Source organism: Carettochelys insculpta, chromosome 26, assembly GCF_033958435.1.
Source record: "Carettochelys insculpta isolate YL-2023 chromosome 26, ASM3395843v1, whole genome shotgun sequence".
Taxonomy (NCBI): Eukaryota; Metazoa; Chordata; order Testudines; family Carettochelyidae; genus Carettochelys; species Carettochelys insculpta.
In genome coordinates this window covers 7,713,178-7,741,128 of record NC_134162.1, presented here as the reverse complement: position 1 = coordinate 7,741,128, position 27,951 = coordinate 7,713,178, and the positions used below count along the sequence as shown (strand labels likewise).

At 47.5% G+C, this 27,951-nt stretch overlaps 2 protein-coding genes across 2 annotated transcripts in view; one reads left to right on the top strand and one right to left on the bottom strand.

Annotated features, from left to right (window-relative positions):
- The window catches only part of BAK1 (BCL2 antagonist/killer 1), a 37,845-nt gene extending 29,335 nt beyond the window's left edge, over nucleotides 1-8,510 (bottom strand). Inside the window, exon 1 of the mRNA XM_074977300.1 lies at nucleotides 8,376-8,510. The gene's annotated coding sequence lies outside the window, so the exon portion shown is untranslated. The remainder of the gene's footprint in view (nucleotides 1-8,375) is intronic.
- A 2,425-nt stretch (nucleotides 8,511-10,935) lies between these two features.
- LOC142001759 (uncharacterized) lies at nucleotides 10,936-27,715 on the top strand. The gene is made up of 8 exons (XM_074977299.1): nucleotides 10,936-10,955; nucleotides 12,830-13,300; nucleotides 16,197-16,661; nucleotides 17,411-17,529; nucleotides 18,070-18,164; nucleotides 20,669-20,805; nucleotides 24,310-24,412; nucleotides 27,372-27,715. Exons 2-7 carry the CDS (start codon nucleotides 13,008-13,010, stop codon nucleotides 24,404-24,406), a joined length of 1,206 nt encoding a protein of 401 aa, XP_074833400.1. The 5' UTR covers nucleotides 10,936-10,955; nucleotides 12,830-13,007; the 3' UTR covers nucleotides 24,407-24,412; nucleotides 27,372-27,715.
- Nucleotides 27,716-27,951: the final 236 nt, after the last annotated feature.

The following is a 27,951-nucleotide window of genomic DNA, read 5'->3' as shown; positions in this document are numbered from 1 at the left end:
TCTTCACCCCGACCCCCAATTCTACAAAGGTTTATAATGTGCTTCTATAGTGCTTCATATGAAGGCCTCCAAGCATTTCATGAGGACACATAAAAATCATTATTGCCCTATTATAGATGTAGAAACTGAGGCACAGAGACAGAGAAGTGATTTGCCCAACAAGGTCACAGGGTGAGTATGGCAGAATGAGGAATAGTCTTGATTCCCGGCTCTGTTATAGATCAGTGTTTCCCAACCAGGGGTACATGCATGCAGGTCTTCCAGGGCTGCATTGACTCATCCAGGTGTTTGCCTAGTTTTATAACAGGCTATATAAAAATCTCCCCTGTAAGCAGCACAAACAAAAATTTCATGCAATGTGTTGTTTATGCTGCTCTGTATAGGATACGCTGAAATGTAAGTAGAAAAGTTATATTCCAAGTGATTTATAATTACATGGTCAAATGGAAGAAGTCAGTAGTTTCCCAGGCCTAGTGTGACTGTGACACATTTGTATTTTTCTGTATGATCCTGTAAGTAAGTCGTTTTCAAGTCAGGTGAAACTTGGGAGTACACAAGACAAAATCAGACTCCTGAAAGGGGGACAGCAGTCTGGAAAGATTCAAAGGCACAGGTCTGGACTTCACTCCCTCCCCTCTTGGGAAAGGACAGGAAGGAGAACTTCTTACTTGGGTCTCAGTTAACATTGCTTCCTGAAAGGTTGACTTATTTTATTTCTGTAAACTGAGCTGGCATAGCGCAGGTCTACACTTAAACCTGTGCAGTGGTGCAGCTATGTGGCAGTGGTGTTTTAATCAACATGCTCTGTGCAGAAAGGAGAGAGCTGTGCCACTGGCTCAGTCAATCCTCTTCCATGAGAGGTGCTAGCTATGTGGGCAGAAGAAGCTGTCCCACTGACACAGTGCTGCCTATGCGGTTGCTTAAGTCTGTCTAACAGTGTCATGCATCGGGTGCAGGTCAGTGTTCCCTCTAATTTTTTCAGGCATGGGCAGAATAAATTTTGTTATGCGCACCAAGGTATGTGCAGATGTACACCGCCAGTAGAAACACACGCTGATCACTGCGGGTAGCTGTGGATGCTCTGGTAAACAGCTGAGCAGCAACTGAATCTCTCCTGGGAGTCTACCCAAGTGCTCAGCATACAGGCAACACTAATGCAGGTTTTAAAATGCTGCCACAGCTGCACTTTGAAGGGTCAACAAAGCTTTAGTTTAAAGCAGTGACACTCAAACCTCAGTGGTTTAGGAGTCAAGTTAGCAATCAACATTATCCTAAAGAGTCACAGTAGTGTGAATTCTTTGTTTCTGTTATGCTAGTGCTATATATCCCTATTTATACAGTATGATGGGGAAAATATATAGTTTAAAAATCACTCTCAAAGCAAAATGACTGACCAGGTATTGGTTAATAACATAGCAAAAGCTTCCTGATTGGTTAGTCATTAAATCACTCAGAGTTTTAATACCAAATGTTGCAAAGACCTGCAGGAGATGCATTAAAAAGCCACATGCGAGTCATGACCCTCAGCCTGAGTCTCACTGATTTAAAAGCTCAGAAGGTCCCAGGATACATGAAACAGCCAACGTACAAGAGAGGCAGAAGGAGGGAGGATGCATGGAACAGAGCACAGAACTAGGAGACTTATTCTATCCCACACTCAGCCAGCCACAGATTCACCTAGCGAAAGTCATGGCCCCACTCTGTGCCTCAGTTTCACCACCTGTAGTATAACGATAGTGAAACCAATTTGTGCATTTAACAAGCAGTCCTGTAGCACCTTAGAAACTAACACATTTGTTAGGTCATGAGCTTTTGTGGGTAAGACACACTTCTTCAGGTGAAATTGTAAATTGCATCGTTCTGAGATGTGTACCATCAGCAGATCTGATAGTACTGTCAGGGTAGTTAACCACTGGACTCAATTGCTTAGGAAGGTTATTGAATCTCTGTCATTGGATGTTTTTTTTAAAAACAGGTCCTCAGGAATCACCTAGATAATATTTGGTCCTTCCTTGAGTGCAGAAGAGTAGACTAGAAGACCTCTCAAGATCCCTTATAGTCCTGTGATTCTATGGAGATACTTATTTGTAAGCACTTGTCTACATGAGAAATTAAGCAGTAAAACTATGTCAGTGAGGATCTTACCCATGTAAGCTCATAGCCTAATAAATTTGTTAGTCTTTAAGGTGCTACAGGACTGCTTGTTATTTGTGAATCTATAGACTAACATGGCCTCACTTCTGAGACCATTTATTACTGTAATGGTAACTCCGAAGTGGATTCTCTTAATTCCGGAGTAAGGAAGTGCCTTTTTCTAGTATAGCTTAAGCTGTTTCTGAAGTGACATAAGTTATATCAGAAGCCTGGCCTACATTAGGGATCAAAGGTGATCCCAGACATGCAATTCTAGCCACACCGTTAGTGTAGCTAGAATCTACATTATCAGGATCAACTTACTTCCCTGGTGTAGATCAGGGATCTTTGGGCTTGTGCCGGCACCCCTTACTCCACGCAGCAGCCTGGAGTACGAGGGTCGATGGCCAAGCCCAGAGAGATCGGTTTTGCTGTGTCTTCTCTGACCCAGCAAAATCAAACTCTGGCAGATCCATCGTGGGCATCAAACCTGCAGTAAGTATAGATATACCCAGAGAAAGCCACTCTTGCTCCACAATTAGACTGTCCCCATGAAGAGTTTTGCCAGTGTAACTATAGGGGTGTAAATTGACACCTTATCTCACACTGGTATAATTTCGCATGTAGATATGCTCTAAATTCCCTCACCCTGCAGTAGGGATCAACTCTCCTTTTACAACAACAAAGCACACCATTAATAGCCAATACATGATAACATAGTTTGATCTGAGAGTGCAATTTTACCTAGAGTTTATCAAGTACATTGGCATCCTGTTTGATGACTAGGGCTACTTAAAACCAAGTTTAATAGTAAAGAGGAACAAAAGCTGAAGGGAAATTCCTCAGCCATCTTTTTGTTGTGTGTTTGTGCCACACTTAGCAGAATGTGGTGCTGACTTGGCCTCCTTGGGGTGCTGTGGTAATACAAATAATGGGACTTCAAATGAACAAAGGGCCAGATTATCAGCTGTATAAATCTGTGTGGCTCGCTTGAAGTCAATGAATCAAACTCAATGGGCAGACAACCACTGCACTTGCTTCAGACTGATTTAACTTTAAATAGAGAATTGTAGAAGAGTAGAACAGGAAGATACCCCTGTGTTTCATTGTAAGTCACTCTGGTTCAGGTGCAAAGGTAGAGGAGAACCCAGAACTCGTTGGTGGATTTGGCCTGGTTTCTATTTAAAGAGGAACCCATTACTGGTCCTTGCTCGGTATAAGTCTTAACCATAGATTCTAACACTCATCACCCTTGTCCACCCTTTGCTCAATTGTGTTTGAAACCTGCTCAGTTGTCCAGGCATGCTCATTATCAACACCCACTGCAGGCATGGGGAATTCTAATGGGGAGCTGGTTTCTGTGCCTGAAAGACTCCAAATCTCAGCTTGTCCTCCCTGGTGCCATTTTGGGTTCATGACACAGCTGTTGCTCTTTTCAAGTGTTTACCCTTTGCCAAATCTATAAGGAAGTGAGCCCCTATTAGCAGACTGGTTCCTCTTCTGAGTTGGTTGTTTCTAAGAAGGGAAAGTTTCAATTTCAATTTCTTTCTCTTTCTTCATTTTCCTTTTTTGACATCACAACACATTTCTCACCGATTGTTTCTCTACTACACAGCAGTAAAGGCATGCAAGGGTGTAAGTCTTATGTCTTTAACTCATCAGGAACTACCAAATGCCTCTTGCCCGCTCAAATGGCAATTGCTTCTTACCTCCTGCTAATATGCATCTGCCCCAGTGGCAGCAAAGAGGAATGGATTAAGATCTGCTCTGACCAAACTCTTAGTCTGATCAAGGTTCAAAGCTGCAAACGAGCCCCTTCTCCTCCCACGTGTGGCCACTTCCAAGCTCATCTGGAATCGTTCCAATCTACCATTGAGCAATCCCTACGGCCCTAAGGAGGAGTGGAGGACCTGCCACCCATGTTTTCAACAGATTCCTAAGCTCTTACTTGCGACTTGCAGACCCCCTGGCTGACCCCTTCCTCCACGTACCTTTTGTCCACTAGGCCAGTGGAGTCTTACATTTCCTATGCCTCCTGCTCCCTACCACGGCTTTTGGAACTGCAAATCACCTGATTTATGGTCTGTTCCTGCTCTTCTCCCTCCCTCCCACAGCTGGAATGTCATGAATCAGCTGTTTGCAGTGTTCCACCCCTGGGAGGGAGGGAGAGGAGCAGGTAAGTGCAGGGCTTCGGTGCTCCAGTGTGAGGGATGGGAGCAGATGGGAGGCAGACAGGGAAGAGGGGGCACTCATGCGGCCCACCCACTATTCAGGGTTACCCATCCCTGAACTAGAGACTCAGACAAGACAGGCCCAAGGAGAATGAGTCACGGGAAGGGAGGCTGAGGGTACAATCCTCTCCCCCGCACCCCCAGGACTTTGGTTTGCTAGGAGGTATATTTAGCCTTCACCGGCTGTCCAGGTACTATGCGTCTCAGCTCACACAGCCCTCACTTTCACAAAGTGCTGAAGCCACAGCAGCGGGTACTCAGCGTGTGGGTGCAGCAGCACACTGGAGATGGCAAAGCTGCTTATCTTTATTGTTGTGTAAAACAGACCTTTGCCTTGAATGTGTTTCCCCTTCTGTGCCTCCTCTTCGCTTAAAGGTTTCAGGTGAGTTTCCTGTTCTTCCTGGCTGGCATGTCCCTGGCTTGTCTTCTCGTCAGCCAAACCCACACAGCACCTTTCCCCTAGACCAAATCCCAGCTGAGGCTACCCCCCCCACCTCAATAAAAGGTGATGTGGAAATCCAGCCACTGGCCCTGCACTGAGGAGAAGGGACAGAGGGGAAGCTGGTAACCACTGCATATCACAGGGCAGCTGCAGAAGCACAGAAGGAGAAGGAGAGGCAGAGAGACCCTCTGTGGAGCAGCTGCAGCTTGAAACAGAAGGTGGCTAACCTGCTACTGAGGGAGCAATAAAACTGCCATTGGTGTGTGGTACAGTCTGATGCTGTTCCAGAAACTGCATACCTATCTCCCCATGGAAACATTGTTCGTGTGGCCCTGAGCCCACACAGAGCAACCGGGGGCAGATTCCGCAACTCAATGTACCGTGGGCAGAAAGGTAACTCAATAGTGTGTGTGTACAGTACCGAGCACCCTAGACCACAGGGCGGCATTACAAACTAATATGACTGCTGCTCAAGTTATCCCAGGAAGCACAACTCACACGCAGAGAGCTGGCAAATTAGGGTCACCAGGCTCCATAGCTCCTAACTCCAGAGAAGTAGCCACCCCAGCACCTGGTCCATTCCCCTCCACATTGCCACATAGGGAGGTGCTGAAATGATTCACTAATGCATTAATACACTTGACTGGTTGTGACTGCTAACAGCATGGGAAAACAGTGCCTGAAACTGCAGAGACACACTAGGCCAGAGAACGGCAGATTTCTCTGTGTTAAGCCAGAAACACAACCTAATTCAAAAGTTATCTGAGTGTTTTCAAGCCTTTATTCCAACTTCATTTACTCATAAGAGAACACTGCAGGACTGTGCTGACTCACAGCTGTAGGCTGTTATGTTTGGCATAACTATAAAACACTGAAGAATACATTTTAATAAAGGAATTTATTACTACACCTCCCCAGTCTCCAACTTCTAGCAGCCCATTTACAGCGAAGTCTTTGCCCCTGATCCTGCAAATGCTTATTCACATGTTTAACAAATTAAGCATCTGAATGATATTGACTTTAATGGATCTACTCAATGCCTAATTCAAGCACTTGTTTGTTTGCTCATCTTTGAGGCAGGGTTGATCGATTTAAATCACAGTTTAAACGTCCAAAAATCATTGATTTAAATCAAGTTACCAAAAAAGCTAAGCATACTGTGCTTCGAGGGCACTTCATCTTGGAGTGCACTCACTGGCACCTCTGGTTTTCTGAGGAAACAAATATAGAATGGGGTTCCCATGGAAAAGCTTAGTTATGCTGAAATAATGAAGGGAAAGGACTCACAGCATCACCATTGGTTGGTGACCATGATGTTTCAAAATAAGCGGTGTGTTATGTAATATAAAATAAGAAAATGACACTTGGTCGCAACTCTAGATTTCTCTTACTGCAGTTTTCTGTATTGTATATTTGAGTAATAGATTCTAAGTCTAGTTAATTAAACAGCCCATATGGATTAACTAAACTAAACTTTTTTTCCTTAGGAACATCCAACGCAACAAACAACTTAGGAATTTGCTTGTCAAATCACACTTATACTAAAAGGCATAGGGAGAATCTTGAAGAATGATGCACTGTAAAGTGAATTATTTAAGTTACTACCCAGTCCACTCAGCCATATCCACATCTTCATCCACATAATTTTCTCCCAATAAGCAGTGTTCCTTGTATTTCATTCTTGCAGCTAGGCCCTGCACCATCTGGCGCTGCTTACACTTGACACATTTTCCTTTTTTACCAAGGCAATGCATTTCTTTAAAATATTCCCAAGAAGGGGCTCTCTTATGCCCATGAGCATGTTCTGTGGCATAAGTGTGCAGCAATATAGAAAGCTGTGAGCAGGCTGAATAAGGTCTTCCCTTTGTCTTTCCAGCCCACTCCACTGTTCCATTCTGGGCTGCCTCCATCCTTTCCAACATATTGCCTCTCAAAACTAACTTCTCTGCTGTGCTTGGCCAAGGTCTACCACCACATAAGCACGTGCACGTGCGTGCGCACACACACACAATCCTAATGTGCTTGTGTCTTTCTTTGCACATGCTACTTTTTAGTCTGCTGAGAAACAAATTCAAAGCCCAGAACTTTCAAGATGCAAGAGCTAGTAGTTATGCTGGACAGATTAGAGCCATTAATTAATTTTAATGAGCCTGTAAGTGTATGTGAGCATGTTTCTGATTATATTTAAATGTAACTTATTTTTAAATGAGAAATTTAGTATTGTAGTGATTTTTTTTTTTTTAAAAATCCCATTTAAATGAAAAAATCTGTTTTGTTTTTTTTTAAATCATCCTTTTTTATCCATCCTGCTTTGAAGTCAGGACAAGAAGCAAAGGGCCTAAATTGCAGCAAAGATGTTTAGGTTGACCAGTACTGAAAAAAAAAAAAATCCCGTCAGGGTGGTTAAAGATCAAACCAAGTTGCCTAGGGAGGTTGTGGAATCAACATCATTGGAGTCTTTTCAGACCAGTTTAGATAAACACCTATTAGGAATGGTGTAGTTATGACATAGTCCTGCTTTGGGTGCAGGGGACTGGACTAGATGACCTCTGCATGTTCCTTCCAGTCCGACAATTGAATGTTTCTATGACCAGGGCACTTAATTGCACTGACCAGTTCCAGAGAAATATACATACCCCAGAAGTTTATAGATGACCCTCACGGCCCCAAGGGAAGGAGTTAAGTGGCATTACAGATGAGTGAGGCACAGGGTGGCACCAAGAAGGGTGGTGAACTGCCCGCTGTGATACGGGATCGGATGGTTGTGCATGTTTCCCAGACCCCTACACCCATCACTAAGTACGTTTCCCCCCACCAATGGGATCCCCAAACAAAACCTGCAGGACCGTGATGCCCACAGACCTGTCACTGGTACAAGCTGAACCTCTCTTGTCCCACAACATCGGGAATCCATCAAGATTTTAGTGGGCTGGACGACCACTTATCGTGGGTGCGGCCGAGTTTCCCGTGGTCCCATAAAGTTTGTTTCCAGCCTCCAGTCCTGGCTCTCAGTGTCCTGTGCTGTTCTTTAGCTGTAAGTTACCCCTCGGTGTCTCCTAGGAGCCCAGCGAGCAGTGGGAGTGTTGGTAACGTGCTAGACAGTATTGAGCTCACAAATTCTCTCCTTCCGCAGCAGTCAGATCCCAAGGGTGCCAGACTAGAGAGTTTCAACCTGTACCAGTGCTGTGCCCCAGCGGGACCCCACGGAGGACCCATGCCCCCCTCCCATGCAAGCGCCCAGTCACCAGTGGGTGGAGTGCAGCCGTTGCTTCCCTGTGTCCCCCACAACCCAGCTAACAGGCCGAAGGTGCGCTGCCGACCCTGCAGGCTGCAGGCAGAGAGCGCCTGGCTCCGCGCTTCGCCGCAGCCCGGGAAGGAGCTCGCCACCCCAGCGCCCGAGCCAGCCCGGTGCAGCAACCCTCCCGCGGCGGCAGCTCCCTTAGCCCCGCAGGCTCTGCCTGGCTTCCCCCCGGATGCGCTGCTTGCTGGACCCTCTGCTCGAGGCTGGGATGCAGCATCCCGGCGCACTGCGGTGGCAGCGGGGGAAGCACCCCCAGGCTCCTACTCACCCTCCTCCTGCTCCTGTCTGCTCCGGGGCTGTGCAGCGCCTGGGGAGGGAAGCGGCTGGAGCTGCCCTTGCCGATTAGTTCATCTTCCCTGGCTCCCTTGCCTGCTTCTGCATCGGTTTCCTTGCTGGGGATGGGGGAGGCGGGCGGCTCGCAGGAGAAAGGAAGGAGAAGAGACGGCAACTTGATCATAGATGCAAATAAGTCACCAGCTTCAGCTCCCTCTAGAGGCTCCTTCTATCCCAAGCTGCTGGCTGCAACTTTCAGAGCTCCTGGCCGGGGAAAAGTGCATTGGAGACACAGGGACTGCGGAGGAGGCTGGATCAGCCCAGGAACCTTCCAGGGAAACCGCTGTCTTCAGCGAAAACCCAGCCCAACAACGTCAGGCTTGGAAGCAGGAGAAGTGATTCTTCCCCTCTGCTGCCACCCCATGAAGGCCTCACAGGGATGCTGCATGCAAGTCTGGGCACCACATTTCAGGCCAGGCCTGGACAGCTTGGAGAAAGTCCAGAGGAGAGTGGCAAAGAACAATTATTGGTCTAGAAAAAGGACCAAACTAGAGAGCGTAGAGAAGTTCACGTATCTGGGGAGCAACATGACATCTGATCTAGACTGTAAGACAGAAATAGTGGCTAGAACAGGGAAAACAAGTGAGTTTGGAGGCAATGGATAAGACCTGGAAAAGCAAAGCGATTAGCTTGGGAACGAAGCTGAGCATCTTGAAAACGTGTGTATTCAGCAGCATGTTGTACGGATGTGAGACAAGGGTAATAACGAAAGATTCGAAGAAAAGGATTTTGGTGTTCAAGAGGAGTTGTTATGGAAAGATCCTGAGAATAGGATGGATGCAGAAGGTCACCAATGAGGAATTATGTAGGAATATATGGATGAAAGAGAACCTACCGCAGAAGGTTATACAACTGAAGTTACAGCTACTTGGGCATATCTGCCGAATGAACAACAAGAGAAAAGTCAAGACCCTGGTATTCAGCATAATGGATGGTTTGAACAGGAGAGGCAGGCCCCAGAGAGAATGGGTAGATGATATAGTAGATTAGTGCAGAGTTAGTCTGCAGAACCTAAGCCACTCCACACTGGACAGGGAAAGATGAAAGGAAATAGTGAGGGAGGCATCGGACACCAATGGGCACTGAACCCATGCTTGTTAATGATGATGATGATGATGATGATGAAAACCTAAGCTATGAGGAAAAATGGGGAAAAAATGGGGTTGGGAGAGTAGAGGCCCAAGGGGGAACATGGTAACAGTTTTCAAGTAGGTAAAAAGTTATTCCAAGGAGGAGGGTAGAAAATTGTTCTCCTCAGCCTCTGAGGATAGGGCAAGAAGCAATGGGCTAAAATTGCAGCAAGGGAGGTTTAGGTTGGACATTAGGAAAAACTTCGTGTTAGGGTAGTTAAGGCACTGGAGCAAATTGCCTAGGGAGGTTGTAGATTCTCTGCTGCTGGAGGTTTTTAAGATCATTGCTAGACAAACACTTATTAGGAATGGTCTATTCCTTAGGCCATGTATTCACATACTGCATGTGTGGTAATGACACTCAATACCCATGGGAGAGCTCTCCCATCACCACAAAAAAACAAGCCCCAGGAATGGCAGAAGCTGTGTCTGAGGGAAGCAGATATCCCACCAAAACAGTGCTGTGCTTGTGTCAGTGTAACTTATGTCACTCAAGGGGGTGATTTATTCACATCCCTGTCCGAGATAAATTATATCCCCATAAACTGTAGTACAGACATAGGCCTGGTCTACACTAGGATCAAAGTTGATCCCAGATATGCAATTCTAGCCACACCATTTGTGTAGCTAGAATTGACATATCAGGATCGATTTTGTTCCCTGGTGTAGATCAGGGCTCTTTGGTCAGCAGTTTTACCCCAAAAAGGAGCAGTCCAAGAAAGTCCATGGAATCTATTAGGGATTTTGTTATTGATTTTGCATAGGCAATGCTCGGCTACGATGTGAATGAGCAACTGTGTAAACAGGTATAAATTGTAATAAGTAATTATCTTATTTTCATTGGGACAACATAATGTCACTGGAGCTGTTTGCAACAGTACCAGAGTTGCTGTTTGAGAAACTGAACTGGGAGGAAGGAATTAGATTTGATGGCGAACAGTTAATGCATCTTCTCTTTGCTGACGACTGTGTACTTTTGGCAAAGGACACTAGAGTTGGAGAACAAATTGCACCAACTGCGAACAGTTTCACAGGATACTGGTTTGGAAGTGAACACGTCAAGATGAAGTGGATGCATAATGAGCATTGAACAGCAGGAATCATCCTTGTAAACAAGAAAGAAAACACGGAGGTCTACAAATATATGTACCTAAGTCAGCAGCTGAACAGAGACAGCTCATTCAAAGGGGAATGCAACAGGTATAAAAAGGCAAAGTGGACAAGTTTCAGCAAAATTAAGATGTCTCTAATGGTTGATGAACTGTCCGTGAAGAAAAGGAAAGAACTGCTTAACTCCACTGTTTTGCCAGCAGTGCTATATGGAGTGCAGAGCTTGCCAGCTAGAAAAGCAGAGGAAGAAAAATTTGCTGTCACCCAGAGTATGGGTGAGCAAATTTTTTAAGTTGGGCCCCACTTTTCATCCCTGCCATTAGCAACCTGTCTAATGTAATCCAAATCAATGGAAATTTGCATTATGTTTAGATGAAAAAAAATACCTTTCAGCATGTGTAAGAAAATAAGGCTACAGAATGTAAAAAGTTTATGAATCAGTGTATAAATGTGACTACACAGACATAAAACCAGGAACCTATTTCAACATTTTTAATGAGCTGGATAAGTCTGAGGTCCAGCAACTGATCATGCTCCATGCCTCCTTACAAAGAAATTTTATGCCCCCAAGGGGGACCACCCCCCACTTTGCACACCCCTACCCCAGAAAGCAGTGGAACAGTGAACGTATAAGACATCGCTCTGTGATCACACACTGAATGAGGAGATCTGAAGGCATACAGAGGCAAATGACACAGATGTTGCATGGGGGGTGCACTTGTGCACTGGGTGGGGCAAGTGCACCCCCAACATCCCTCCCACACTCATTGTAAGCCCTGTGTCGCTTCCGATGCCCACAGGGGTAGTCCTGCCTTTTCCCAGAGCCGTGTAGCCCAAGAGCAGCACAAGTTTCCTAGCTTGCACTGCTCTCCGGGGAGGTGGGGGATTGCCCCTCACTCAGCACTTCCACCAGAAGAGATGGGCAGGGGTGGCGTAGGGTCAGGGAAGGGACACGTGGCAAGTGCCCCCCCAGAGTCCTGGGCCCTTTAAATCCCTACCAGAGTGCTAAGCGGTGCACTCTGTGCAGCTCTAGTGGCTGTTTGGAAAAGGTGCAGTGCTTTCTTGGAGGCACTGACAGCTGCCGAGCCACAACCCTGCCCACTGTCCCTGAGGCCCTGCCCATTTGGGTGGCATGGAGCAGGTGGCCCTCCCACCTTGCTCAGGGGCCCCAGCAGGCTGTCAGCGCCCCTGTGAGTAGGTGATGTAGTCCACAGGCAACAAAATAGGTGGACAACCTGCATTAGTGACTGGATCCCCAGAGACCCCAATCAATCACTGGACAGAACAAAAATGCAGTAGGCTGATCCCACGATCAAACTCTTTGGAAAGAATGTGCTCACAACAAAATAGAATGGTGTAGCGTCATCCTGCATTCTTGGAGGGATGGACAGGAACAAGCCAGGCAAAGCTGACAAAAGTGATTATTATTATTATTTACTAGGAGATTTACCAGATATCACCAACACAGAACCCTACTCCAAATGCCTCTGTTTTATCTCTTTATTGTAAGGTTAATTGAGAAGCAATCCTACTGCAGGCTCATCTTGGTTCAGTCTCTTTCAATGTTTGCTCAGTTATGTCAGTTGCAAGGACTGTACTTGCTTTAATGATTCTGTCTCTTTGCTCTTTGGTTTTCTGAGATGCAATCTCATTCCAGGCACATCCTGTTTTCCTGGCACAGCCAAACACTTACGTTGCTTTAAGTTATGATCAGAGGAAGCCACATACTGAATTTGGCGGTCCTATCTCTTATCATTTAGGAGGAGTTCTTGATTGAACAGGCAGATAGACAGACTCACTAAAATATGTATTAGATTAAAGTCTCACCTGGGAACCCCAACCATGGGCCAGAACCTCATTGTGCTGAGTGCTGTACAGACACAGAACAGAGATGGTCACTGCCCTTAAGTGCTTACAATCTAAGTGACACAATAGTCCTTACTGATAGATTATCTGCTCTGCCCCCTCCCCTTCCCTAGGGAACTCTGGAATGGTGAGTTTCTGAACTGTTGTCGGGGGAGGGGGATAATTTCAGTTTGAATCCTTGGTTCTAAGCGGTTGAGAAACCTCAGCCCAGCTTTGTGCAGATCCCAAGCCCTGCTGGGCTGAGAGACATGAATCCTCTGACAGTTCCCCCTGTTTCCAGCAGGTCCGTGGTATTGCACTTCTTCAGGAATCTCTTTGGGCTCAGACAGAGCCCGCAGGAGCCAGGGGATGCCAGGGACCTGAAAGAAAACAGCCCCCTGGTGCCTGCTTCTGAGAGCAACCAGCCAGCCAGTAAAGAGCTTACAGGTGATCACGCAACTGACAAGGTCTGTAGAGATGCAATGGGTGACCACATGGAGGAGATCCTTGGAGAGCTAACGGACCTCAGTCTTGGGGGCACCCCTCCCAGCCAGGGCAGGAGATCCCCTCCTAATGTGAACCCCCGGGGCCTGGAGATGGGAGGCTCCAGTGACTGGGCCTTGTCAGACCTCTCCGAGAGCAGTAGCTGCCTTGATGCCAGCGTGGATGAGGAGAAGTGGATCCCAGGAAGCAGAACAACAGGGGAGCCAGGAAGGCAAAGCTCTGGGACAAGGGATGCAGCAGGAACATCAGCTAATCAATGGCTTGTGGGGAGGTAAGGCACTGGTGACAAGAGGCAGGGCTGAGGAGACAAATCACTCAGAAGTGAATGAAAGACTCTGAGCTGAGTGAATTCAACCACTTCTGTTTGTGGTTAGTCATAAGAATATTCAAGGTCAAGTGAGGGCAGCTTCACCTCAGCTCTATGTTTCCTGAGCTCCAGTGGCATTAAGGAGCGTTTCATGAGCACGCTGTTGATTTAACTTTTTGTTGAGTTCATTTTCCATTTCCTGATCTCAGAGGTCTGAGTGTAGCTGACCTTGACACACAGCAGGAAGGGCACAAGACAGCTCCAAGCAATCTTGTTTCCGCATTAACAAGTTTGTGGTCTGTGTCTCGGGCGAAGTCTATGCGGCCACTTTACTGCGCTGCAACTTTCCGGCTCAGGAGCATGAAAAAACACTCCCCCACCCTCACCAAGCGCAGCAAGATACAGCATTGCAAAGCCATGCTCCCACTGAAATTAACTACCCCCTTGTGGAGGTGCTTTACCTACAGTTCAGGGAGATCCCCCTCCCACAGCTCCTGCTGAGCCCACACTGATGCATTAGAGTGCTGCCACTTTAAACTTCCCAGTGTACACAAAGCTAGTCTAGCCAATGGCAGATCCGAATTTTAGGCCTTAATTGTCTTCCTCTTAAAATGTCCCATTGCTGCATGAACACAGGCATTGCTCTGCTTGTGTGCACTAGTCCAGCTGCTTGATGTTTGATCACATTGCTCTCCAAACCTGCTCTGAGTGGCTATGCTAGCAGCTCCATTGTTGCTGTCACCTTAGCAAGGGGAAGAGAAGCAGCCTCATAGAAAACACATACATTTTCCAGTTACAATCGCATGTTTCTCTTGTGTGGCTGTCCACTTCAGTGGCTAGAAACAAGGAGAACTTGTAGCAACTGATCAGCCGGCTATCCATGGGCTTCAGAAACTGTGCTTCATCGAAGAGGTGTAAGAGACGCTGCCCTAGACCTGAGATTCCCAGAAATTCCCATCCACAGAAGCTATAATTCAAACAATAGGTGTCTCCCCTCACTAGGAACATGATGCATCTGCAAATGAGTCCAAGGCAATATTCCTGCTAATCTTTTCCATCCATGTGCAGATTTTTTTAATCAATGTATGGAATAATATTTTTAGGTGCACCAAAGCATGCATGAATGCACACCACCAGTAGAAATAAAACCTAGCTGTGGGCACTCTACTAATCAGCTGGACACCATTGGAACCTCTCCTAAGTGGATGCACAAGTGCACAGGGTACAATTCAAGAATTTGGTGCTAGTGCTGTTTGGTCTCATTTCCATTGTAAGACTGAAATGCCTTTTCACCATGTCAGGGCATTGTAACAGAGATTCTGTGCACTGACGCCTTGACTGTCCATTGCCTAGGGTATCTGTCCTGTTTCCGCTCGGACAGTCCCGTGTTTCAGGTGCCAGAAAGGCATCCTGATTTATTTTTAAAAAATAAAATTGCCCCATATTTAGGGAAGTATACTCGCGTGGCTGCCACCCAGCTCCCTGCAGTTCAGGGGTGCTGGGAGCCGGATGGCGTGACTGCCACTTGGGAGTCAAGAGCCAGACCAGCGCAGCTGCAGCCTGGCTCCTTCGGGGGGGAGCCAGGAGCCAGACTGAAGTAGCTTATGCGTGGCTCCCAGCAGCTTGGGGAAGCTGGACTGCACCAGCATAGCTGCTGTCCAGTTCCTGGCTCCCCACACCTCGTGGGAGCTGGAAGGAGCACCAGCATGGCTGCCAGCTGCTTCCCAGCATCCCAAGGCATGGGGCAACCGGGGAGGTGGCAGCCCTCCCTCCCAACCTGTCCCATATTCAGGATAGGGGGAGATGGTCACCCTACCATTGCCCTGACCTTGCAGAGTCATATATGCCAGTGCAAAGAGGGCATCAGATGCTTCCATCAGAGTGGCAATATTTTATATCCGTTGTGTACCAATGTAAGTGACAGAGTGCAGGATGTGGAGAATAAGGATCCCTGATTGTCATGATGCAGCGGGGATCTTATCCACTTTGCAGTCTGGCCACGATCTGTCAACAGTTTTGTCAGAAGACATCTTCCAACAGAAACTGCCATCGACAGATTGCTCTAATGTAGACGTAGCCCAAGAGAAATAACCCGTACTGATAAAAATACTTTGCCCATCACTATTACTGCATCTACATCAGTGCTTTTGCCAGTATAGAAAAGTCACCAAAAGTTACACTACTATCCACCATAAATCCCACCCCATGCTCAACCCCTGTGGCTTGGAGATGGGAGGCACCTGTGGTTTTGTTAACACTTCTGTGAGCCAATGTGAACCAACAAACTTTTCTAAGTACACCATCAGTGGAACTGTAAAGCTATCAGAAATTTACTGCTTTCTTAGCTTTTGTCCTGTTGTGGGGAATGATATTCTCCCAGTGGCCAGTGGAGCTGCTTTCTACAGACCATTTGCTCTAACAATACACACAGCAAAAGCAATATTTTTAACGTCCTTATTTAATCAGTATGTGCCCACATTTCTGCTGACCGTCCTTTCCCTTCCATTCTGTTGTAAGAGCTCGGAGTGGAGAACCTTCAAATCAGTGTCAGGGGTGGAGGTGGGGAATTCCATGTTAATAAATCATCTTGCCATGAGTAAATATTTCATGAGCTCCCCCCATTTTTCCAGCTGCTCACTTCCTGCACAGCAGCTCAGTTTGATTGTTCTCCTGCCTCCCCTGCAGACCTCTGGAACTCCAGGGAAGTTCCAAGTTCTGGAGGTGGGCATTTTTCAGTTTGAATCCCTGGTTCTAAACTGTTGAGACACCTCAGCTCAGCTGTCCAGGTGATCTCACCAGCTCTCCTCTTGCCAACCCTGAGAGAGATGAATCCACTGGCTCTTCCCTGTGTTTCTGGCAGGGTCTCCATGCTCCAGCTTGTTAGGAAGCTCTTTGGGCTCAGGCAGAGTGTGCAGGAGGGTCCAGAACCCAGGAATGCACAAGAAAGAGGGGACTTCATGGACCTAGAAGAAAACAGCTTCCTGGTACCAGATGTGGCTGATTCGCAGAACAGCCAGACAGCTGGCAAAGAGCTAACAGGTGACCAACCAGCTGACAAGCCCCAGGGAGATACAACAGGCAACCGGATGGAGGAGACCCTTGGAGAGCTGTCGGACCTCAGTCTCGGGGGCATCCCTTCCAGCCAGGGTAGGAGATCTCCTCCAACACAGGACCCCAGTGGCTTGGAGATGGGAGACTCCGGTGGCTTTGTCAACACGGCTGTGGGGAAAGATAAGAAAACAGCCCAAGATCCAGCCAACAGACTCTCAGGCAGGCAGACAGAGAGGCTGGGAGAAGCTTATGGTGACACAGGAACATGGGGAAAGTAAGTTGGGTTGTTAGTAACATAGGGTCGACCCTGGGCTCACTAAGATAGGTGGCCAAACACCCCAGTGACCCTACCAGACAGCACTGTGGGACTGTTGAGTGGCACAAGCAGTCAGCCTTACACTGTAGGGTCTCGGAATAAATACGAATTTGTTGTGGGCCTGTTGGATCCTAGACAATGGCCTGTTTTGTAGGGGCCACTAGTTTACAGGAGATCATGAAGCAAGCACCATCTAATTTATTCTTCCCTACTGAATTTAAGTGGGCCCCTTATCTGAGTTGTCAGGCCCTGTCACTCACCGCAGCAAGCTGTCAGCGCCAGCATGGACTCACCAGGTATAGAACATCCTGGGATTCACAGTCACCCGGCTCCGCTCCCAACATTGTAAATGAAAGGGCTGGATTCTGCTTCCAGCTATGCCTGTGTAAATGTGGAGTTACTTCGGTGTCAGTTTAGACTAACACTGCTGACTTCCAGGGAGCTGCTTTGCACTTAACTCAGTGTACATGAACAATCAGCATCATGACCCCACCAGGCCTTGGCTTCTTTAGGTCGAGTCCTTCTGCCAGTGGGACAATCAGTGCCTGCTGTGTGTGTGCGGGGGGGAGATTAAGTGTAATCCACCTCTTCACCTAGAGCTGGGTGAAGACCTTATTTGCATGGCTGGCAGGAGAGAGCGTGTGGTCACTTCCGTGCTCTTTTTGTTTGTGAATAGCCAAGCATGTGTTACTGTGTTCTGGGTTCAGGGCTGGGATCTCCCAGGTTCTGCATGCTGATGACGAGAGACTCACCCCGACTGCAGGACCCCCAGCCGTGACCCTGGAGAAATGTCATGCCAAGGAGGAGAGAAAGCACCTCCTGAAAGGTGAGGGAATCCCTCCTGATCCATGTCTCTTGAACATTGTCGGGTACTTGGGTAGGTAGGTTTCCAAACACCTCTGTCTGCTCCTTCACATCCATGCTGATCTCAGTGACTGTGTGCTGTACTGGGAAAGTCTCTGGACTCGGTCCATTGGACACCGCAAGCAGGTCAAGCCCTGGGGAGGAGGAGCCAGTGCGTATGGGTCAGAAGCAGAATACCAGCCATGAAGAGTCCAGCTGAGACATGACACTGTAATTCCCATGCATTCATGATCCTTATCACCACAGTACGTGATACCCCTCCCTCCCACTTACAGCCCATTTGAGTTCATTTTAAATGCAGTAATCTGCTTAAATACTCTCCACTGGCCTAATGCAATTCACTTCACTGGTGCTATGCCAGCACAAGGATTGGCCCTTGATCAAATACTGTATCTGGGACACATATCACCATTCCATGAGGCATAGTGAAAGGCTGTCTGATAAGAACACTCAGAGGTTTCATTGCTTTGTTCGGGATGGGGGGGTTGTGGTTTGTAAACAGATGATCTAAGTGGAGGATCTCCAAAGGCAGCATGGTCTCCATGGAACAAATTCATCAACATGTACAAGCAGCGACGGAAGCTTCCTCTTCCTAAGGTTGGTTCTATAATACAGAGCTGCGAGCGACACTAATGGCGAGGTACTTTCACTTTTACTTTAAGTGCAGGGATAAGTATGCTCCCCTGTGGCAAAGGGACTGAAAAAAGTCAGCCTGGGGCTCTCCTTTATTGCCTTGCACTGACCTTAGAGAGAGTTTGCTCTGCTTCCAAAGCAAAGCCATGATTTTACGTCATATTACTGCAGCTGTTAATGCCATAAACCCAAATGGGCTCAGAAAACCCTGCTAGGTCCTCACTGCCTCTTTCATTCTTGCCCATAGCTGAGAGTTTGCACCCAGGAACTAGCACTACTTCTAGACTGTGCTCCTGAAGTTACAGCTAGTGGAACTAGAGATTACCTAAAGCCCCTGCTGGGTTATGTAACTGCTAGGTGAGTGGTCCTGATGACAGCTGGCCTCCCTGCTGCAAACCGGCACTCAGAACTGTGAAGAATGAAAAACAAAAATAATAATAATAATGCTAAAACTGAAGTCGTGCAGTATAGTGGTTAGAGCAGGGAATTACTGTTCAGAGCTTTGGGGTTCTATTCCCAGGTATGCTCGTGACCCTTTGTGATAATAGGTGTGTAACTTCTCTAGCCATCTGTAAGACCAGGTCTATGCTACAGGGTAGTGACAAACTAAGGTAGGGGGATAGTGTTGCTGGAGCTGATGTGCGTTAGCTGTACTACAGCATCCACACTGGGGGTTAGGGGGTCAGTGGAAGAAATTCTCCTGCTGACTCCCTTTACGCTTGTCATTTTGGTGGAGTACTGGAGTTGACTAGATTGCAATCAGTGGTCAATTTATCTGGTCCTTACTAGACTCCCTAAATCAACCCCTGAGAGATTCTCCTCTGCAGCACTAATCTTCCCCTAAGTGTAGATAGAGCTAAGATAAGGATACAAACCACCTAACAGAGGTGTACACTGAAGCTTAGGGTATCCAGGCCTATGGATGAGAGGAGGTGTGTCTGCAAAGCTATTTTGCCTTCATTTACAATCCCATTGAAATGATACCTTCATTTCCCAAATAACATTCCAAACAGGGCATGAGGAGGCACAAGGACTCAACCTGATCCTTCTCTTAGGCCTTCAGTTCAAGGGTGGCCAAGTTCATAGCAGTGGATGCCATATGGTTTCCCACCGGTGTTCCCTGTCAGCTGAGCACTTGAATGGCTGCCCAAGATTCAGGTGCCGCCCAGATGATTATCAGAGCGCCCAAAGCCAGAAACATGTGTTTCTATTAGTGGTGCACAGCTGCACATACCTTGGTGCACTGCACAAAACTTATTCCTCCCAGGGATGCAAAAAAATAGAGGGAACCCCTTCAGAATTACCTCCATTGAAAGTCATTGCAAGGCAGTTTGAATGTCGCTGAAAGGGGCTCTGAGATGGCGGCAAGTGGCTTTGTCTCACCCAGATAGACTATAAATGGGCCCAAGTGGGCCCCATCTCTTATCTCCTATAAGAGGTGCTACATATAACCTGCCAGGCCAGCCCTACTCTTGCTCAGATATGCCCTTCTCTGGTTAGATTTCTAGGTGCTATCTGTCTTCAGCACTTAGATGACCCCTTTATCATAGTTTCTGGGTACCTCACAGCACTCCTGCAAGGCAGTGCAATGTTACTATCCCCTTTTATACATGGGAAACTGAGGCACAAAGAGACTAAGTGACTTGGCCAAGGTCATTGAGGAAGCCTGTAACAGAGCAGAGACTTATACCCAGGTTCCCTCAGTCCTCAGTCAGCTCTGCAGACGCAGGGGTATCATTTCTTTGCTGCCACCTTCCTCAATACCATCTACAGTACAATATGTTTGTTCAGATAATAGACCTTGTCACTTTAAAGCTGATATAAGAACTCGTAGAGCTTCAGAGCAGTTGAAGAGTTAGCAAATCAATAAAGCAGTGATGTTGGAATATTTCTCTGCCTGGGGGTGCAAAGGGCATTGCCTTTGGGTACAAGACAATAAAAAAGTCAGGCCCTATCTTTGTTGTAATGTGGGCTGCATGAAGACACTGTCTTCAAGGAATGATTTGCAGTGCCAAAGTGTATGGAGAAGAGCAAGGTTTTTAAAATGTCGTAGATCAAAGGGTATTTAATAGGTTTCCCCTGCCCATGGCTGGCAGCAAAACTACCATCTGGGAAGCTGTTTGACAAACTGGAAAGGCAGCAGTGTCACGTCCAGTGGTGAGAATGGGGGACAGGGAGTTAGCAGATCTGGCTTCTGTTCTGAGCCATCACTGCGTCTGGACAAGTCCTTTCCCCTGTCCCTGGCTGTGCCTCAGTTTCAGCATCTGTAACAGGGATAATAACCTACTTTACGACATAAAATCTGTCAAACTCCTTCAAAAGAAATCTCAGCATAGAGGAACAATGTTTTTCATTGTCAGCTCCTGAAAATAGTTTCTCAGTGTGATCCAAGCTGCAGTGTCAAGAGCATCTTGATGCAATTCTCTTTCCTCTATTCTCACCTGCCCTCAAACTCCTTTTTCCTGCAGCTCCACCTCCAGGAAAACCCAGAGCAGCTGGGAATGGAAGAGGGACCACCTACTCTGAATATAACTGTGTATGAGTTTGCAACACCTGCGCCTCATCTCATCTCTTCCAAGTCCTCCACAACTGCCCTAATCTGTAGGTAAGGGCCACCACTCTCTTCAACAAAGGAAGCAAGCAGAAAAATAGGCTCTGCTCAGACATGGTCCAAACCCTATCTAGTGTCACAAAGACGAACTGCATTTCAGAATTATTTCAGGACAAGGGATGAAGTTAGCTGTGCAAGTGAGAGAAACTGCTGATCTGGAAGCCAAAGCCTGGTTGCACTTTTTCTGACCACTAGGTGACAGGGTCTGACTTAAAAACAAACCAGAAATGGGCTAAATAATGTCTTTAGTACAAGTTGGAACAGAGTCACTTAGAGTACAGCTGCGCAGCAAAGTTACTCCGGAATAGCTTGTTCCAGAGTTATTATTCCAAAATAAGCTATCCCGGAATAATGTGTGTACACTAAAGGGAAGCCCCGGAATAAGTAAACCTTATTCTGAAACAGTGTGTCTACACACAATAGAGCTTGTTTCAAAATAGAGCCATCCCTGTCTATACTGCCTCTGTTTTGAAATACCTATTGCAAAATAGGTGCTATTCCTCATACATGGGGTTTCCCTATTTCAGAGTAAGCCATCCACAATTTCAAAATTATTTCAAAATAATGGTTGCATGGTGAAGACACTAGTAAAGTTATTTCAAAATAGTGGCTGTTATTTTGAAATAACTTTGATGTGTAGACAGAGTAGGAAATTAGAGAGTAGGAAATTGATCTCCAAGCCCACCTGGGCCAAATAGTCTCCTAAAATAGAATAAATATCTCCCCAGGTGTATTTGTGAAAAACGACCCTGGTGTTCAAAGACGCAGAGTACAACACAACAACATCACACACTTCTCTATATGTGAAGCATCTTAGTGGGTGAATATATGAAAGTTTCTCTATCACTTGCAGTATCACACAGAGTTATAATAAAAATACTGATCTCATAGTGTAGGCAGCACATTAACCATGAGTTTGTATTTTGGGGCTGGAAATGCCTCTTTGTTCTGTGTTTGTACAACACCAAGCACCGTAGGCCCTGCTCCATGACGGAGGATTTAAGTATTACCGAGTACAAATAATCAACCCAATTAAGACATTATTGGAAAAAAGCCAATGTTTTGCTGGGCTGCACATATATAATTCCCATTTAGGAATAGCCTTTCTTATGCCAGAGGTATATCTGTCCTGTGCAGGGTGCTTCCTGAGGAAGTGAGTGAGCCAGCCCCTATGCAGGAATTTCTCTGTGTGGGGTAGGGGTGCTTTTTTTGTAAATGTATATATATAAAAGGGTACAAAATAGTTGTGCAATGAGTGTACATAAGAGAGGTTAATGAAATATTTGAGTGGAAACAGTGGTAAAATGAGTTTGTTATAATATACTAAAAATGTATACAGTAATAAAGTTTTTATAGAAATTCGTTGCTGGGATCTTGCTATAATATTGTAAGTGAAAAACAATATTCTGTCATCCCCCTCCATTTCTTGTTGCTAGCTTCCAGGGCATGATGGGAAATGGAGTTCCTTCCCTGTCCCAGGGCCAACTCTCTAGGCAGACAACTGGCCAAGGAACTTCAGCTCCCAGGGTGCCTTGTGTTCCCCATCATGTCTGGCAGGCTCCCTCTGCACAGCACAGCAGGGAGGAAGGGAAAGGAACCAGTCATAGGAGGGTTTGTTTGCATTCTTTGTACTCCTTGCGTGCAGGTCTGGTGAGGCAAAATAGACGCTTGCTCACTCTGCCCTAGCTGTGTCTGCAGGAGCAAAGGATGGTTTGTGTCAGTCAAGTCACATGCTCTGAGTTGGGGATGCCCAGGGTAGTGATACAGTCAGTAAGAAGGGCCTGTTTTTCAAAGCCAGAGATGACAAGCGCTTTAGGAGGAATCCAGCTGCAGTCTTGCTGTACCTTCCAGGCATTTGGAGAGCAATCCCTTGTGCCAGCTTAGTGGAAAAGAATGTATGAATGGCCATTGTGATATTCTGTTGTACAAACAAGGGAACAAAGAGGGGTGTCTGCTGCCACCATGCATCTCTTGCGTGGCAGCTAAACCCATATATATACCTGGCAGCTGAATCCTGTAGAAGATACCTGCATAGTCTCCAAACAACCGGGGATGGAAAAGTCCTGCTGGATCATCTGTCCATCTCCTTTCCACACAGGCCCCATGCAAGAGTGTTCACTACTATTTATTTCCCAGGAGTTTTGTTGGTTCTGTTTTGAAATGTCCCAAACGTGGGTCTCCTGCCCCTTCCCTGGAGTGCTGAATCCAGCATTTAATGGAACATCCTTTAAATCATACTAGAGCATGTACTGCTACGTCTTTGCGGGTGAGATGGCTGAAGCATGGGAAGCATGTAAAACTGCTGCAGACTTGCAGACAGGACTCCTGGCTTCTCAGCTTAAGCAGCCTCTGGGGAGGGGTCCTCCAGACCAGGAATTTGGGGATCTCTCTGGTGACCCATTGGTTCCTGTGGGTCTTTGCTGATGCAGGCAAGGTGATTAGTGCCTTCAATTGCGCTCAGACTGTGGAACAATGTGACCTTGCTACTTAATAGGTGTATTGTCTGTGAAGTGTTGTTTTACCTACCACCATCATCAGAGAGCTGGTGCATGCTCAGTTTGAAGCTTAAAGGTCGTGCAAACTCTGTTCCAGCTCCCTGAATTGTTTCTGGCTCTGCTTGCTGGCAGCAAGATTAGCAAATCAGAATGGGCATGGGGATTGTCCACTGTTCAATGGAGCAAAAACGTACCCATACACAGGTGGTGGCTACCATTCTGTTTGGACATACAGCAATGCACACCTGCAATAACTAGCTGGACTTCAGTGGAGAGAGGGTTAGAGCTTGAAATCAGAATGCAGCTCAGTGCCACTTCTGTTTAGCTGTTTATTGTTGGAGGCAGCATGTTCCTATGGGTGGGAATGGAGATGGAGTCAGGATGCCTGGATTCTCTTCCCAGCTCTGCCACTGAGTCACTTTCTTTTCTCCTTCTCAATGGGGCGGGGATAAAATTTAGTTTGCAGGGGGACATGGGAGGTGTGATGTAGTGGGGTATGTGCGTGTGTGTGGCTCACAGAGGGTGTGGGGCTCCTGCTGAGGGTAACCAAGTCGACCAGATGACACCTCTGGACTGCAGACAAAGGAGGAGGTGGAGGCTAAGGGGTTTGAATTGGAACTGGGAGTTGGAAAGTAGTTAGTCTGGTCTGGGAGAGAGAGAGACAAAGGAGGGGGCAAGGCCCTGGCCTCCAGGGGCCCCTCGGGGCCTCCTCCCCCCAACATGGATTGGACTGAATGTCCCTGCCAGCTGCACTGACCCCTCTGTACAATGCTGTGCCCTTTTGGCTAATAAACCCGCTGTTCTACCTGCTGAGTGAGAGTCACGCCTGCCTGTGGATGGGGTGCAGAGCTTGGGGACCCCTGAACCCCATCACAGGAGGTTTCATCCACCAGCTGTGCAGGCCATGCTACAAAAGTGCAAAGTGTGTTTCCCACTCTCTTCAGAACATGCGTGGGCAATTCCAGTACTGGTCTCTCCTGCGACACTTATTTCTCCATTCCAGGCTTCCTGATGACAAAGCTGGGGAGACTGTTGGACACTTTGGGAGAGCCCAGGTAGACCTGAGGGCAAATGGACAGGGAACACCTGAAGAAGACTGAGGTCGGGTAAGCACAGAAGGGCATTGTGGGCTGGGTCAGTTACAGCTCCCCTGAGCGCTGGGAGATTGTGAGCCAGTGTCCTATTCAATCCTGTTTCCCACTGGGCAGCTGGGTGGCAATTCAGGCCATGCTTGGGTGGTAAACAGCTCCTCTGTACATCCAGTTTTGAGTGTTCAAAATGGCAGGCGCATGCCTAGGTCTCACAGGCTGTGTTTGCACTGCTGGCAGCATGGTGACATGCCCTGGTGAAAAGCCCACACTGTGGTGTCACATCAGTGAAAGTCTCTGGCAGAGGGGAGGCAGTGGAAAAAGGTTCCCTTCCCCTCTGTCTGCCCCCTGCAGGGTCTTTCCCAACTGTGGGAGCCTTTTCTTTCAGTGGGGAGAGGCTCAGGCAGTAGGGAGGCAGCAGGTAGGCACTGCTTGGCTTTTGGAGAGCTGTGTAGGTACATACCCTAAGGTCAAAGGCATAGCTTTACTCACCTAAGCTATGCCTCACATCTACATTGCTGTTGCTACCAATGCAGGGTGGGGGGCTGTCTGGCTGTGTACTCTGCACACTGCCATAAGGAGTATGCAGGGCAGACAGAGTCATAAAGCTTAGGACTGGAAGAGACCATTAGATCATCTTATCTGGCCTCCTCAGGCCCTTCTGTTGCTCATTACACCAGGGAAGCCCAAAAACTTGAACTGTTGCCTGCACAGCCAGAGGCAGCCAGGTGCTCCCAGTTGAATGGTGGGGGATTGATTAGGTGAGATACATGACCCCAAGGAAGTGTGCTCGTCTGGTGACATTAGCTGGCTAGGTGACAGGACTCCTGGGTTCTACTTCTTTCTCAGCTGCTGCTGACTGCATGACCAAGACTGAGTCATGATGGCCAAAGCTTTCAAAAAAGGGGACCTCAAGGCAGGGGCATGAGGAAGTAAATACCAGATTTCCATTAGTGCTGAGCACTCAGCAACTCCCCATGAAGTCCACAGGAGCTCAGCATTTTTGAACATTGTGTCACTGATTTAGGTGACTAAACCTTGGACTCAGGAGCCTAACGTTCGGCCTCCATGTAGTAAAATTGTGACCCCAACCACCGGTGCCTTTGTTTCCCCATCTCTGCTAGAGGATGTTTTTCTTCAGGTAGTGCACTATTAACCTGTGGAACTCCTGGCCAGAGGATGTAGTGAAGACCAGGGCTATATCAGGGTTCAAAAATGAACTAGATAAATGTGTGGAGGTTGGGTCTATCAATACTTATCAGCTAGGATGGGCAGGAATGGTGTCCCTGGCCTCTGTTTGTCAGAGGCTGGAAATGGATGACAGGAGAGGGATCACTCAGTGATTACCAGTTTGGTTCACTCCCTCTGGGGTGCCTGGCATTGGCCACTCTTGGCAGACAGGGAGTGGGCTAGAAGGACATTTGGTCTGACCCAGAATGGCTGTTCTTATGTTCTAACAGTTGTTTTTCTGGGACATGTTGCTGGAGTTAGTGCAGGGTTTATAACACGCCTAGAGATCCTGGGATGAAGTTCAGCGTGCTATAAAGTGATTGTAAAGAAACTGCCAGTTCCCAGAAGGAGGAAGTATGGTGAATTTTCAAACATCACTCTAAAAAGACACCCTGCTTCCTGTTCATTGTCACTCCGCTAGCCTGAGTCCAGCACTGGTGCAAGACTGGAGCAGCCATGGCTCAGCAAGTGCCCTTACAAAGCAAGGGCGGATGCAAAGGGGGACAAAGCTACTCCCTACTCTCCATGGGAAAAGACCCTCTGGAATGCAGCAAAGCCCGGCACAGCTCTCTGACCAGCAGCTGGGCTCCTGTGCTCACCCCATGGCCCCGTGCCGGTGGGTGTGGAATTCTTGGGAGGATTTTGTTTCTCACTTGAGCAAAGTACAATTATTTGTCTTTTCTCTGCTAGCTGAACTGGGGGGGAAGCAGGGAGGAGCACCCAATTATCATTTTAAAGACCTAGTGTGGAGGCGGCTTCTTTGCCTTGTCTCATCCAGTAAGTGGCATTTAGTTTGTTTTTTTTTTCTCTACTGTGTGATGTGCAGGCAGTTGCAGTTTGCATAAGTGCTTGTGAAGGTACCTGGGGACTTACTACTAAGGACAATAATAGTTTCTGCTCCTCCCCTGCCCCAGCCAATCAATGCTCTTCCTCCCCTCCTCCCACCCAAAACTTGCCCTCCAGGAGTGCGGGTGTGATCCTGATGCTGTGCACAGCTTCACCTTTCCTCTGAGGCTCTCAGAGGGCTCTGCACACAGCAATGAATCCAGTGAGGTGGATGGGTGTGATCCTCATTAGGTAAACTGAGGCATGGAAGCAAACACCCTGATATGCAGGGGCCTGAAGCTCTGAAAGTAAGTCTGTGGGACTGGAACCCAGAGTCCTTTCATGTCTATGCTCAGGGGAGGAGCTGAGAGCAAGTGCAGGAAGGGATGAGAGTGAGCACCAGATCTACCAGAGGGAGTGAAACCCTTGGGCATTATCAGTATCAGTAGCCACGGCTGCACTGGTTCTAGAAGTCCAGATTTTGCCTCCTTTTCTGACCACAGCCTCAGGACCCAGTGCTGGGAGGGCCTGAGCCCTGTCTGTGCTGGCCCTCGTGCCCCTGCTCATAACAGCTGGTGAAGTGAAATGCAATGGATGGAGAGGGAAGCAACTGTTCATCAGGGGAGGGGGCTGGACTGAGCAGAAGGCAGTGAGGTTTGGGGGAGGACATGCAAAGGACAAGGCTCTTGCACCTGTAATGGCAAGATGATGGGAGAGGAGTGTGGAGGTCCATGGCGGGTGAGCAGAAGGGGAAGGGAAGAGACTATGGACTGATAGACCTCCAGGACAAAAAGGACCATCTCAACTGGCCCTTGGACAAAGAGCTGCTTCTTCATTCCCTGGTGGGGCTGGGCTTCAGGTTCAAACATTGGTCAGACTGCTCTATGTTCATTATTTATCGCTTTCTCTCTGCCCTGGCCAGAGCCTGCTTTGAGAAAAGATGGGACAAGTGGCCCCGAACCCAAGCTAATGCTTTGATCATGGTGAGTCCGTGAACCCCCTTCATCCAGCCAAAGAAGATGAAGACAGACGATTAAGACCTGTTCTGTGGTCCCCACCAGGCCACTGTCTGGGATGAGGTCTGAAAGCTGCATGCAAGTCCCTGTTTCCCTATTCACTGTCTATGCCTTCCCCCTTTGACTGGTTATCCCCTTGCTTTCTCCCCTCCCTGTACTCCAAGGATGATTCTGTCTGTACTAGACTAGCACCCACTGTATTGTTAGAGTAAGTGCTTAATGTTGATCGATTGTTTTCAGCTCCTCTTATGCTGACAGATTCCGCCCCTCTTATTAAAGGGTGTTGTGTGTTGAATTAATTTCCTTCTTGGTTTATTTTGCTGGTTCTATACTGTGTGATCAAAGAATCACTTAGAAAATTACAGGGAGCATCAAGATGGACAAATCTCTCCTACTTGGGTTGAGATTAGAGAGCAGAAAGATCGATTGTTTGGTTATCTCATCCACTTCCTCACCAGAGCAGGATGGAGTAGGTTACAGAGCAGC

What these genes read in the sequence shown, in the direction of transcription:
- LOC142001759 (XM_074977299.1), top strand. Translation starts at nt 13,008, where the DNA reads ATGGGTGACCACATGGAGGAGATCCTTGGAGAGCTAACGGACCTCAGT. An exon ending in AATCAATGGCTTGTGGGGAG is followed by an intron (nt 13,301 to 16,196) that starts GTAAGGCACTGG and finishes TGTTTCTGGCAG; the next exon opens with GGTCTCCATGCTCCAGCTTG. An exon ending in ACAACTGCCCTAATCTGTAG is followed by an intron (nt 20,806 to 24,309) that starts GTAAGGGCCACC and finishes TCTCCATTCCAG; the next exon opens with GCTTCCTGATGACAAAGCTG.